We start from the raw sequence: 12,142 nt of genomic DNA, 5'->3' as shown, positions 1-12,142 counted from the left end.
GTGTAAATCTCCTGTTATTTTTGTTTCTTAATAATAACAGGTTTACGGTGTAATTACTATTTGTTTCTTTGATATGTACAAGGTGTATATTCTTTAATTTATTTAATTTATTTTGTACTATTAGATGTTTTATATGCATGCGGAGCGCCTGCGCAGTTCTGCCTGGCCACGCCCACAGGAAAAAGATCGGTAGAAGTTCATTGAGGCTGCAGGTTAATGGAAGCAAGCAGCATGGAAGAAGAAACATTTTACCATTTTAAAAGCACTAAAAAGGTGGAATTCTATGGTCTTAGAAGCTGTTATTGTATTCAGGTAATCAGGAAAATACATTACAGTCATTCAAAGCCTATTTTCTTAAGTTGTTGCCATTTAAGTTTTGGGCCAATAAAACTTTCGTTCTTCTAAGGATTTCTGGTCTAGTGTTTTTCTACGCGTACAATTCTTTTCTTTTGCACTTGAAATAGGACCAAGGAAGGCGAGTTTGGACTTTGATCCTATAACAAGGATCCAGCCATCAGGTGGCCCTGGATTCAAACAGGAAGACACTGCAACATTGCTATTCAGTTCCCAAAGCCACTGCTACAGACGTTCTCCCAGCTCCTAACTTTTTGTCCTAGTCTCTGTTCCCTTCCCATCCCAGGTTCAATCTCAGGCCTGCTCTTCTCTTAGATTCTTGGATTAGAGCAGTCTGGCTGTTGTGTTTGGCCTGGGGGGCAGGTGTGTTGTGGAGGGGGGGTCACACACCTGGGTGACGTCACACATCACTTGTGTGTGAGGCTGTAAGGGGGTGTCAGGATATGAGGGGGGTGTGTGACAGGTGTGTGAAGGGTGCATGAGAGGTGTGTTAGGGTGCGACGGGTACGTGAGAGCTAAGTCATTATGTCAGAGTGTTGGAGTGTGAGCGGTGTCTTAGTGTGTGACGGGTGTGTAAGGCGTATGCTACAGTCGTGTTCGACGGGTGTGTAAGGCGTATGCTACAGTCGTGTTCGACGGGTGTGTAAGGCGTATGCTACAGTCGTGTTCGACGGGTGTGTAAGGCGTATGCTACAGTCGTGTTCGACGGGTGTGTAAGGCGTATGCTACAGTCGTGTTCGACGGGTGTGTAAGGCGTATGCTACAGTCGTGTTCGAAGGGTGTGTAAGGCGTATGCTACAGTCGTGTTCGACGGGTGTGTAAGGCGTATGCTACAGTCGTGTTCGACGGGTGTGTAAGGCGTATGCTACAGTCGTGTGTGACAGGTGTGTAAGGCGTATGCTACAGTCGTGTGTGACAGGTGTGTAAGTGTCAGGAGTGTGCATGAGCTCAGTCGCATGCTGTTGGACATATTCCTGTTAGATTGATAGATCCAGTTTGATTTAGCCACTTGCAGGCCAAACCGACACATGTCACTTGTATCTATTTTTCATCTCAATCAAATGTCAAAAATCATTTCTACCTGCTAGCCTTAACACTCCGAGTCTTCATAAAAACACGGACACTTATTAACTTTCGGTCACTATGACCTGTGCTCCAATTGATCTCATAACTTAACTCCACTTTTGAATACAAAGACGGAACTCAATGGTACAGCTATGATTGCCAATGGAAGCATATTGCAGTATTTGGAATGGTCTATTTTACTACGTTTTACTACGATTTCAAGACATATGACAACATCTTTGAGTTACTGCTCTTTCAAACGTGCACTCAATCAAAGGAATAATCGACATAAAGAGCCTCTCAGGAACTGGTACAGCCCCAATCAGAATGACTATCTTGGGTCATATTCACCCTAAGAAAATCAGTGTAGTTGCCACAGAAAAGGAAAAGATTTTCTTTTCTATCCCCAAATGTACATTTTGGGGTAATTCCCGAAAGCTACATAGCGGTTCGTGCAGCTTGTGTTATGCCAGTTTCTCAGGTTTAAATATGATTTAGGTCATTATGACCCCAGGACAATAGGAAATGACTAAATAACGCCACTCTGAAAATACAAGGCCACTGTTCGGGGTTTTAGGGAAACATTAAGGGAGAATAAAGAAGAGATCATTCATTAAATATTCCTTTAATAAGCCACTGTGGAATATTGCGGCTTTAATTACAGAAGGGTTTTAATGAAAAGCTGATACCTGAAATGATCACTGGTGTGATTTATTCCATCTACATGCTATGGTATCATGTAGCTTGGAGTAGGACACACACACACACACACACTGTTTGCTACAGTGTATCTGTCTCCCGTGTCTTAACAATAACATGGTGCAGTGATAATGAGAACTTTAATGTAACAAAAAAAACTGTGCACACAGCAGAACGATTAGAGCAGTGATTACACAGGACACACACAGGATTCCTCTCACACACCCAGACAAACTAAGCACACAGACCTCATGCACACAATGTACACACACACGCGCGCACATGGCGTCTGCACACGCAAACACACCCAAAGGTAAGAGTGATGGTGTCGTAAAAGCATTACAAGTTCCACCTGAGAGCCTCTCCTACAGCTGTATCCTGTCCTAGTTCAGCCATGCAGAGAGAGAGGGAGGGCGGCAGAAAGGGAGAGCGAGGGAGAGGAACAGAGAAGGAGAGAGATGTGGTGATGTCTGACATGGTTGACTGAGGGGGATGGGGGAACATAGAAGGGGCTTGAGCTTTGGGTGAGAGAGAGAAAGAGAGAGAGAGTGAGAGAGAGAGAGAGACAGAGAGAGAGAGAGAGAGAGAGAGAGAGAGAGAGAGAGAGAGAGAGAGAGAGAGAGAGAGAGAGAGAGAGAGAGAGAGAGAGAGAGAGAGAGAGAGAGAGAGAGAGAGATGAAGAATACTGGGGAGGAAGAGGAAACAGGATGAGGGCAGAATATTGAGGTTAAAGTGGCTCTCTTCTTGTTGCAGAGTGCAAGACTGCCAGCAGCTGTGTACTAACTAACCACTGCCTACTTCCCACTTCTCCTCCTCCCTCCAATCAATCTCACTCCAACACGCCTCTCCTTCTCCCCCGCCCCCCAATCCCTGGTTAGGTGTCACCTCATTCACACATTCATTAGGATTGGAATCCCTCGGCCATCCCTCCAGCAGACACAGACAAAGGGACAGGGACAGTCAGGTGTCATCCAATAAAAGGACAGGGCTCTTTTCACAGGGGCATTCCTCGGGAGTGTACAACTGCATTCCCCGTCCCCTGGGGAGCACACTCCCTGATGAGAAGGGGTTCCTAGGGGAACCGGAGAGAGCCAAGCGCTAAGCGGGGAGGGGAGGAAAGAGAAGCGGGCGGCGGGGGGAGGGGATGAGAAAAGGGGGAGGCTGAGGGGGAGGTGAGGGGAAGGTTGCAGGGTGCAGCCGTGAATCCCGTCCTAAAGATGACGGAGGGAAGAAGGGATGGAAGAAGGGATCCGGGGCTTTATCCGGCTCACAGAGCCCACACTGCAGGATTAGACCCGCACACAGTCAGGGAGCAGAGGAGAAGGGAAGGGAGGGAGGGCCGACAGTGGTGGGAGTTTGGAGTGGAGATGGAGAGATGAGAGGAAACGGAGGAGCGGGAGAGGGAGAGACAGAAAGGAGGGAGGGAGGGTGGGGAAAGGAGTTGTTTCCGGGGTCAACCGTCACAGGATTAGGGTGGTGAGACGGTCACTAAAGCCCTCAGAAGGAGACACACACAGCGGGATATTGCAGACACAGGCACACGCTCACAGATACATTTGTGCACACACCAACAAGAACTACTGTTGACACACACACGCACAGGCACAAATGTACACAGTGCCCAGAAATAATACATAAACCCTTGTTTAACTGAACGGTTTAGAAACCAAAGTGTGTGTGTGTGTTGGCGCAGATGTTTTGGCCCTGGCATCTATTACAATTGCCCATATTTCTACATGGAGGATTAGTATTTTCCTCTCAACAGTAAACCTGTTCTACATAATGATGTGCATCCACATATTAACCCAGCCCTGCCAGCAGCAAAATCAGTCACTGTGTTGTATGCCTGAGCAATGCTTTTGGTGTCTTGCTCAAGGGTACACAAGATTTACAACTCCCAGGACCGGGACTTGAACCAACAACCTCTCTTTTCTTTTTGAGGATTAGTTATTATTGCACTGAAGAATAACCTGTGTCTGACAACACAAAACAAACAAACAACAAACCAGCAGAACCAGAACAAAATGAGATTATAATGCCTCCACAAACTCCAAAATAATCTAAAACACAAACATTTAGCAGACACTATTATCCAGAGGGACTTACAGTAAGTACAGAGACATTCCCCCCGAGGCAAGTAGGGTGAAGTGACTTGCCCAAGGACACACCATCATTTGGCATGGCGGGGAATCGATCCAGCAACCTTCTGATTACTAGCCCGACTCCCTCACCGCTCAGCCATCTGACTCCGTAAAATGGCTCACAGAACACAGATGGCACAAAGAACTCCCATCTCTGTCTCTCTGTCTCTCTCTGTCTCTCTCTGTCTCTCTTTGTCTCTCTCTATGTCTCTCTCTCTCTCTCTCTGTCTCTCTCTTTCTCTCTCTCTCTCCTTCCTACACCTCAATATCATGTGTTCACCTGTGATCTTTACGACCTCTCCTCTCTGTGTGAATCTGGTTCACATTGCATGTATTAGTCAGTGTGTCCGGGTATGTGTGTGTTCCATTTTCAAATGGAGATTACAAGATGAACATGAATGCTCTCTTGCACTCACACTCTCTCTCTCTCTCTCTCTCTCTCTCTCTCTCTCTCTCTCTCTCACACACATGTACACACACAACACATGGACACAGACCAGAGATGCTTTCTACAAGACAACTCTGGTGTGTGTACACACACACACACACAAACACACATACTCACACACACACACCATCAGCAGTGTGTTCTGCAGGTCCAGACCTGGCTGTCTCTTCCGGTGTAATTTAATTTGCACTCCCATAATTCCCTGCCTCTCCGGCGGCTGTGTCTCCAGGGTTCTGTCTGCCCCTACATGCTTGCCTTGTATCAGCTGTGCTGCCTGTGTGTGTGTGTGTTTGTGTGTGTGTGTGTGTATGTGTGTGTATGTGTGTGTGTGTACACACACCAGAGTTGTCTTGTAGAAAGCATCTCTGCTAATCAGCGGTATCTATACTACTTCATTTATCTGCTCTCGTCCCGCTCCTAATCCTCTCCTCCCCCCTCTGTCCTCCTTTGAGTACCCCCACCCCTCCTGCTCCCAGAGGAAATCTGGGGGTGTTGAGTGCTGTGTTGAGAAGGAGTGATAGATAGTGATCTGGGTTAAGGTCTTTTTCTTCACCTCTATTACAGGCCTGTCCACACAGGAGCAGCTGCAGTCTGGAGAGACCCAGCCTCGCTGCCCTTCACCCTGTCACATCGCTCTCTCTTTCTCTTTCTTTCTCCCTGCCCCTCTTCTTTCCCTCTTTCTCTCTGCCCCCCTCCCTCCATCTACCTCCCCCTGCCCATTGATCTCCCTCTCTCCATACCCCTCTTCTCTCTCTCTTCCCTTCCCCCCTCACTCTCTCTCTTTCTCCCCTCATAACCGTGGTGCAGTCAGGAACTAAGGATGTCTGAATGTCATTTACTCACAGTCCTCTTATGTAACAGACACATCAGCACTCATGGTGAATCTATTTCTACATGTAGCTTCTAAATACATGGTCAGTAGAGTTACACACACACACACATACACAGAGACACACACATTCGGTAGGCAAATACACACTAGTTCATGACCAGACGCCCACATGCACTCTCTCAATTGGCACAGCTTACTGACTGCTGAATAATATCAACATACTGTAGCAGGAACCCTGTAATTCCCTCCCTCTTTTCACTCTGTGTCTCTCCATTTCGTCTCCTTGTTCATCCTCTACTCTCTAATGCTGGCTCAGTGTAATACAATCAGGACAGTAGCATTCTACAGGCTGCCCGGTACTCCGAGCTGAGCTCACCATGTTTGCCTCGCCACACAGCTGATAAGGAAAGCACACACACATTTATTTATCTATGTGAATGGGTATGTAAACACAAACACACACTTACTGTAATAATCTCTGTCTATCAGTGTCTGGGTGTACAGTACAAAGGGTTGTGTCTAGATTTGACATGATCTACCTGGAATTTTGGAACTTGTGTATTTCTTCCATTGGCTCCCGCCCCCACCATGACTGCTCCAAACACATTTTCACCGATTCTTGTGACAAATAATTCATTCGAACACCTTTGTGGCCTAATCTTTTCGTTGTAATTAAAGGTGTGAATGAGAGAAAGAGAGTGAGAGAGAGAAAGAAAGAGAGATAGAGAGAGAGAGAGAGAGAAAAAGAGAGAGAGAAAAAGAGAGAGAGAAAGAGAGAGAGAAAAAGAGAGAGAGAAAAAGAGAGAGAGAAAAAAGAGAGATAGCCTACACTTGGCCATCTCTCTATCTGATTCTTTGATTTCATTGGACAGCGCCAAAGTTTTTAGTTAGACATAAATCTCATATTCATTTTTTCTTCTTCCAAGCTTGCTGCCACTATGCACTACTCGGCTATAGAAACTCCCCTTGCTTAAACCACTATACAACAATTCAGGAACACAAGTTTGATATCAGCTTTAGCAAGGATATCAATAGTTAATACGCATTTTTTTCGCATTAATTTCAGCGCAAATACAATTTGCTGAGCTTCATGTAATAGTTTTTACGTTTTAGTCAAAATAAGATGATTTTGTAATGTATTCTTATCTACCTCAATTCTGACGAGTCCGACACCTGGACTTCTGTGTGCGTGCTGCAGTGGCTATTTGACAAACTCAGAATAGCACGCACACATGGTATTCCGGGCATTGGTTTGTGTTTTCGGTTAAACTGCTTTGATTTTACAAGCGTTAACTGGGATACTGCGTTTGTTTTTTCCAGGATTATCAGTCTAAATTAACTCACTGACTAATAAAGTAAATTGTTAAAACTAAAACTTTACATTTTACTGGGGCACAGCAGATTTATAGTGGAGCACGTGCCCCAGTAAAAAGAGTCCAATGACGCCCCTGCTTAAATGGTAAGCTAGACATTACACTATGCTCCATAAAAAATATGATGGCCCATTGAGCCCAACAATAAATTATAAACAAAACAAAAAATCTAAGAAACAACAAAACCACAGGCACTAAAATGCTTCAACAAAGTAATAGTACACTCTGCCACCCCCCTATTTGTACAAAGGTTTTAATGTCTTTCATTGCAATACTCCACCCCGAACCTGACCTTCAGTGTTGTAAACACAGCACTGACACGGTGCATGAATCCAGTGTCCACCCTCCATTTTCTGCCAAGTTAGATCCCCAGCTTGCCCTGGCCCTAAAGAACATTGACTGAGTGCTTTCCACGCCGGCTGGGCCTTTGCTTGCAACCCAAGTTTGGGCCTCCATGGGGTGTCGACACTGTCTTTTAGATTTCTCCTTTACACATGCTGTGCAACCCACCCCCTTCCACTGAGAAAAGAAGGGCTTTCGCTCATTCTTGGAAATGGGCCCGTGTCCATTGAAACCCTGTGGCCCACTGACCCTGACGAAAGGGGAAGCAGACAAAGAAAGACAAATATATATATACATAGAAAGAAAACTGAGACAGAGAGTATGTGTGTGTGTTTGTGTGTGGGTGGGTGCGTGCGTGCATCAATATCTTTTTTTTTTCAAATCTTTACCGTGCGGCTTGCTATGACCGCCTGAGGGACATTTAGGAAGCATTGATTCATCAATCGCGTTTTTCGAAGACTACGTAATCAAATTTGCTTTGCCCAGCAACCAGAAACGCCAATATTTGGCGTAATAGAGCTCTTATCCTCTGATCCCTAAATGGTATTGTTCAAATCTCCTATCAGGTTGCATAGACAGAGCAGAGCAGAGAGCTGCAGCCACAGCACTGGAGACAGCTGAGACAGGGCCTCAACAAACAGGGTAGGCTTCCACACAGTAGGTAGGCCTGTGGCTGTATTCACGGGGGGCTGACGACAAGCACATCCTCACACCCTCACGACCCTCAGCCTGAGAGTCATCCGACGGCCTGCAGGACGAACACAGGAGGAGTCATGTCTGTGTGTGTGTCTGCGTGTGTGTTTGCGTCTGTGTGTGTTTGTGCGTGTGTGTGTATGGGGGAAGGGGGGAGGGGGGGGGGGACTTGGCACTTGCGGCAGGCCACATCACCTGGTCCACTGTAGCAGGGCCAGTAAGCCAGTCAATAACGGCCTATATAAGGACACTGGTTATCTTTCTCTCTCGCTCGATCTGATTCTTTTGCCCTAGATAACCCCCATCCCACCCACATACACCTGTACAGCATCACCTCTACTCTCCTCCACCCTATGCCTTTACTCTAATCTTAAGGTTCCTCCCCACATCCTCTTGTACCATACTTATAATTCCCCCCCCCCCACCTCCACCACCACCTGCATTAACCCCCAGTCCTTACCAAAGACAAGCCTCTACAGTAACCTGTGGCCCCCCTGATCCAGTTACACCCCCCCTCCCCAACAACAAAAAGCTGCTGATTGCCTCTCAGTATCACCTGTGATAACACTGTATGAATAACACCCACAAGACAGACACACACCCGCACCATACAGGTTAGAAGACCATTCCTCTCTCTGCTCTCTGCCCTACTCATTCCCCACTCTGAGAAAGAGAGATCGACCGATGGAGAGTGAGAGCGAGAGCAAGAGCGAAGCAAGAAGAGTGAGAAAAAGAGAGAGAAAGGAGAGTCCAATGACGTATGTGTTGAGGGACAGTTTGTGCTTCAGTTCTGGAGTGCACTGCTTTAGCAAAGGTCACAAAGAGGCAGGAGCTGATGAGCCTTTCAGATAGGCCAGAGAGGCTAGCAGGCTGCTGCAGCACCTCTCCCTACTAGCATTAGCACGGAGCAGCGAAGCTCAGACACACAAACCTGATTATGGGACAAGGACGGGTCAAATGGGGGATAACCATAGCAAAAAGCTGTGTTCTTTCCAGATAACACAAACACACACACAAACACAAACACACACAAACACACACACACACAGTCTAAGCAGTTCTTGCTCATTCTGTGAAACTACTTCCTGCTTTGTTTCTCAGTATGTATCCTAGGGTTAGTCTGAGTCGTACATCCCATTCCCATTACAGCTGGGCCAGCCGATCTCACAGTCTGGTTTAGCTCTTGTCTTGGAACACGACAAGTGGCGCTCGTTTCCAAACCCCAGCTGGCTGGCGATGAGACTGGAACCTCTCCAGTTGGACCACAGGATCTCCATTCTCTCTGCATTGTCTGATCCTTACGTGGCTCAGACACACAAAGGTTTCACTTGAGACAATACAAAACAATGCAATACAGAAACCCATACACATGCCAAGCAGTATCGTGGCCAAACGGTTAGAGGAGGGAAAGACTTTGGTTGAGATTCAGGAAGAGGGAGGGATGGAGGACAGGTGCCTGGGAGGAGGGCGGCTAACAGGAGTGGACAGGTGCTGCCCACGCTGTCCCATCCTTCACAAACCCAGAGCTAACCTCATTGCAGCACCGTGGACAGGGAAAGCACAAGGACGCCCAGCTGAGCCCACCGGAAAGAGAGAGAAAGGCAGAGAGAAAGATAAATAGACAGAGAAGAGTCTGTAACAGCCAACTGCACAAAAAATGAAATGGGAATGTGTCATGCAGCCCATTTCTCAGTTCCATGTACAATTAATGAACGCTGCACTAGGATTGTTGAGCACAACTGTTCTTGCTTTAATCATTTTATCGACGCTTGGGCGTTATTACATTAGCAAGCATTACATGCCGCCTCGTTGCAATGTTTCAGTAAGTAACTGTTTGTGTTGACCAGCCTTCAGTCGAAGTTCCCAGCCTGTAATGCAAACCAACTCAGGCTAGGCCCCGATAGCCGTTCGCCGATAGTGTGCCGTCGGAATAACAGCACACACGGAAACAATAGAGAATCCTTCCGAAGGATTAGCTCCAGAAATCACTGGTGCGCTGTTAATGTTGCTGAAATGTTATCACCACAATGCCGTGCTCTGAACCTCTGTCTCGTCCACTAAAGGCCTCGTGCATACAACATGATAGCCATTTATGACCAAAAAGCCAAAGCCTCACTTGTAAATATTGAAATGACTACCTACTGTTTAAACAGAGAGAAAGAAAGCCCTATAAAATTAACGTCTCATTTTGATTAGTCTTTGCAAGTGTGTGTGTGTGTGTGTGTGTGTGTGGGTGTGTGTGTGTGTGTGTGTGTGTGTGTGTGTGTGTGTGTGTGTGTGTGCGCGAGAGAGAGAAAGAGAGAGAGATAGTCGCTATACCTTCTCAGGTACTAGAAACATTTAGCCTGTCAATGTTAACAATCAAAGAATTGTGGTGACGATTGAGTGACGGGCAAGTGTAGGCTATCTGATCCTTTGATTGCAACGGTTTGGTCATTGCCAAGTTTTGTGTTATGTGGATGTTTTCTTTGTATACTGTTTTGCATTGAGTCTTGAAGTTGTTGAGGGGTGAATCGGAATCACAAATTAATTCTCACATCTCTTCTAAATGATAATGACTGCGACACCTATAGTTACAATTAACTGTCCAACCTTTCGCTGCAGCGCGCGCACACGTTTTTTTTTGCGCCTATGCACACTACGCACGCGCACAGACATGCTGGACAGAACAAACATCTCGAGTCTGTTCAACTCTTTTCTCTACACGCCTAAAGAAGGGCAAGAAAATGCGTGTCTTCCATGTGATAGATATCGGTTGCCATGACAACTGTGTATATCCACATCTCTTAGGCCAATATGTGCGTTTTAACCAAAGATGAATCAATCGGGCGGAGTATTAGGTTGCTCCTACCTTGCACTCCTCCATGCAGGTCCTAACCGAGTATGCATCCGTCTCGTATTTTTGAACTAGCAGTTCAAACTCTCGGTAGTCCTCCTCCGCCTGCTGGTCGTTGCGCTGGTAAGCCTGGACACACTCGCTGCATCCCTGCATGTCTCCCCCCATTGCCAGGCTGCAGTTCAATCCTTCTGGACTCGTAAACCCGTGAAACAAATCCAAAAGAGAGTAGGAATTACAAAAAGAAAGATACAAATCACTCAGATTCACGTCCACCAACTGTGCCTCGTCCCCTGGTTCCGAGGAAAGGCCCAAACACACGGGCTCCGCGTCCGTGAACGTGAAGCATTCTTTGGACAGGCTGTCAGGGTGACAGGTGTCCAGCCGCCACAGAGGTTTGGTAGAATTCCCTATAAAAATAACATCTGGCTCTCTGGAGTGGCGGCTGTGCGTGGGATGGGGGGCAAGTGACGGGAGTTGGTGTTGATGATGAAGGGAGTTGGGGTACTGGTCCATGTTCGTGAACGCTAGCCGCCTGTCTGACCGTTTGTCCCGGGTCCGCGTCAGTTTGGCCTCGGCGCAGAACCACAGGTGATCAGAGAGCAGGACGGTGATAAAGAGCAGAGAGGCCAGCGATAGGCGCCATCGCTGGGCCCGCTCCGATTCGGTAAATGGCTTCTCGTTCTCTCGGGGTGCAAACCAGATTTTTAAGCCGTCATCTTGCTGCCGACACATCCAAGCGCCCCTGGTCATATTTTAGGAAAGCGCAGCTCTGGTCGACTCCACCGCGGGCGCTTCTCTGACACTATACTCATTGACTTGAGGAGATGGACTCCGCTTATTTCTCCTCTGCAACGGTGCCGCCGCCGGTCCAGGGCGCTTCTCTCTCGCGCCCGCAGCCGTCGGTGTGCTATTCCGTTCCAATTAGCGCGCCCGCACAGATTAAGCCTCGCGCTGGCGCATCCCCGTTCTCCATGGCTCTCCGGGGGGAAACGGCGCTCTCTGTGACCGCATGCCCCGCTCCTTTCAGCTCTTCCGAGGTTGTTCTGGCGTCGCGCGCAGAGAGACCAGCTGTTGCGAGTCTCTCGGTGCTGATGCTGCCTGCCGTCGTCGCCCGTCGTTTCCCGAATTCAGTTAGGCTATAAGAAAGCAACACCAACCAACAAGCCCTTTCAGTGTCAACAGGATATTTTTTTCGGTCCGTATCTGGGCAGAGTGCCTTGGATCTTTTCTCCTTGCGGTCTCAGTCATCTTGGACCTGGGTTAAGTTGCCGCCATGTTCATCTTGAAACACTTTTTTGGAGAGCGGTGTCTGTTTGCGTCATCTCCATTGCTGCGATAGCTCCATGGTTGCGCAGT

At 47.4% G+C, this 12,142-nt stretch overlaps 1 protein-coding gene across 1 annotated transcript in view; it reads right to left on the bottom strand.

Annotated features, from left to right (window-relative positions):
* nalf1b (NALCN channel auxiliary factor 1b) overlaps positions 1-11,558 on the bottom strand; it is a 43,315-nt gene extending 31,757 nt beyond the window's left edge. The window contains exon 1 of the mRNA XM_084689476.1: positions 10,799-11,558. Within this exon, the coding sequence (XP_084545602.1) occupies positions 10,799-11,536 (738 nt within the window). The 5' untranslated portion in view covers positions 11,537-11,558. The remainder of the gene's footprint in view (positions 1-10,798) is intronic.
* Positions 11,559-12,142: the final 584 nt, after the last annotated feature.

The sequence above is a fragment of the Hypomesus nipponensis genome, chromosome 23 (assembly GCF_054491055.1).
Source record: "Hypomesus nipponensis isolate SF chromosome 23, ASM5449105v1, whole genome shotgun sequence".
Classification (NCBI taxonomy): Eukaryota; Metazoa; Chordata; class Actinopteri; order Osmeriformes; family Osmeridae; genus Hypomesus; species Hypomesus nipponensis.
Note: the sequence above shows the minus strand (reverse complement) of the source record. Positions and strands in the feature narration are given on the sequence as shown.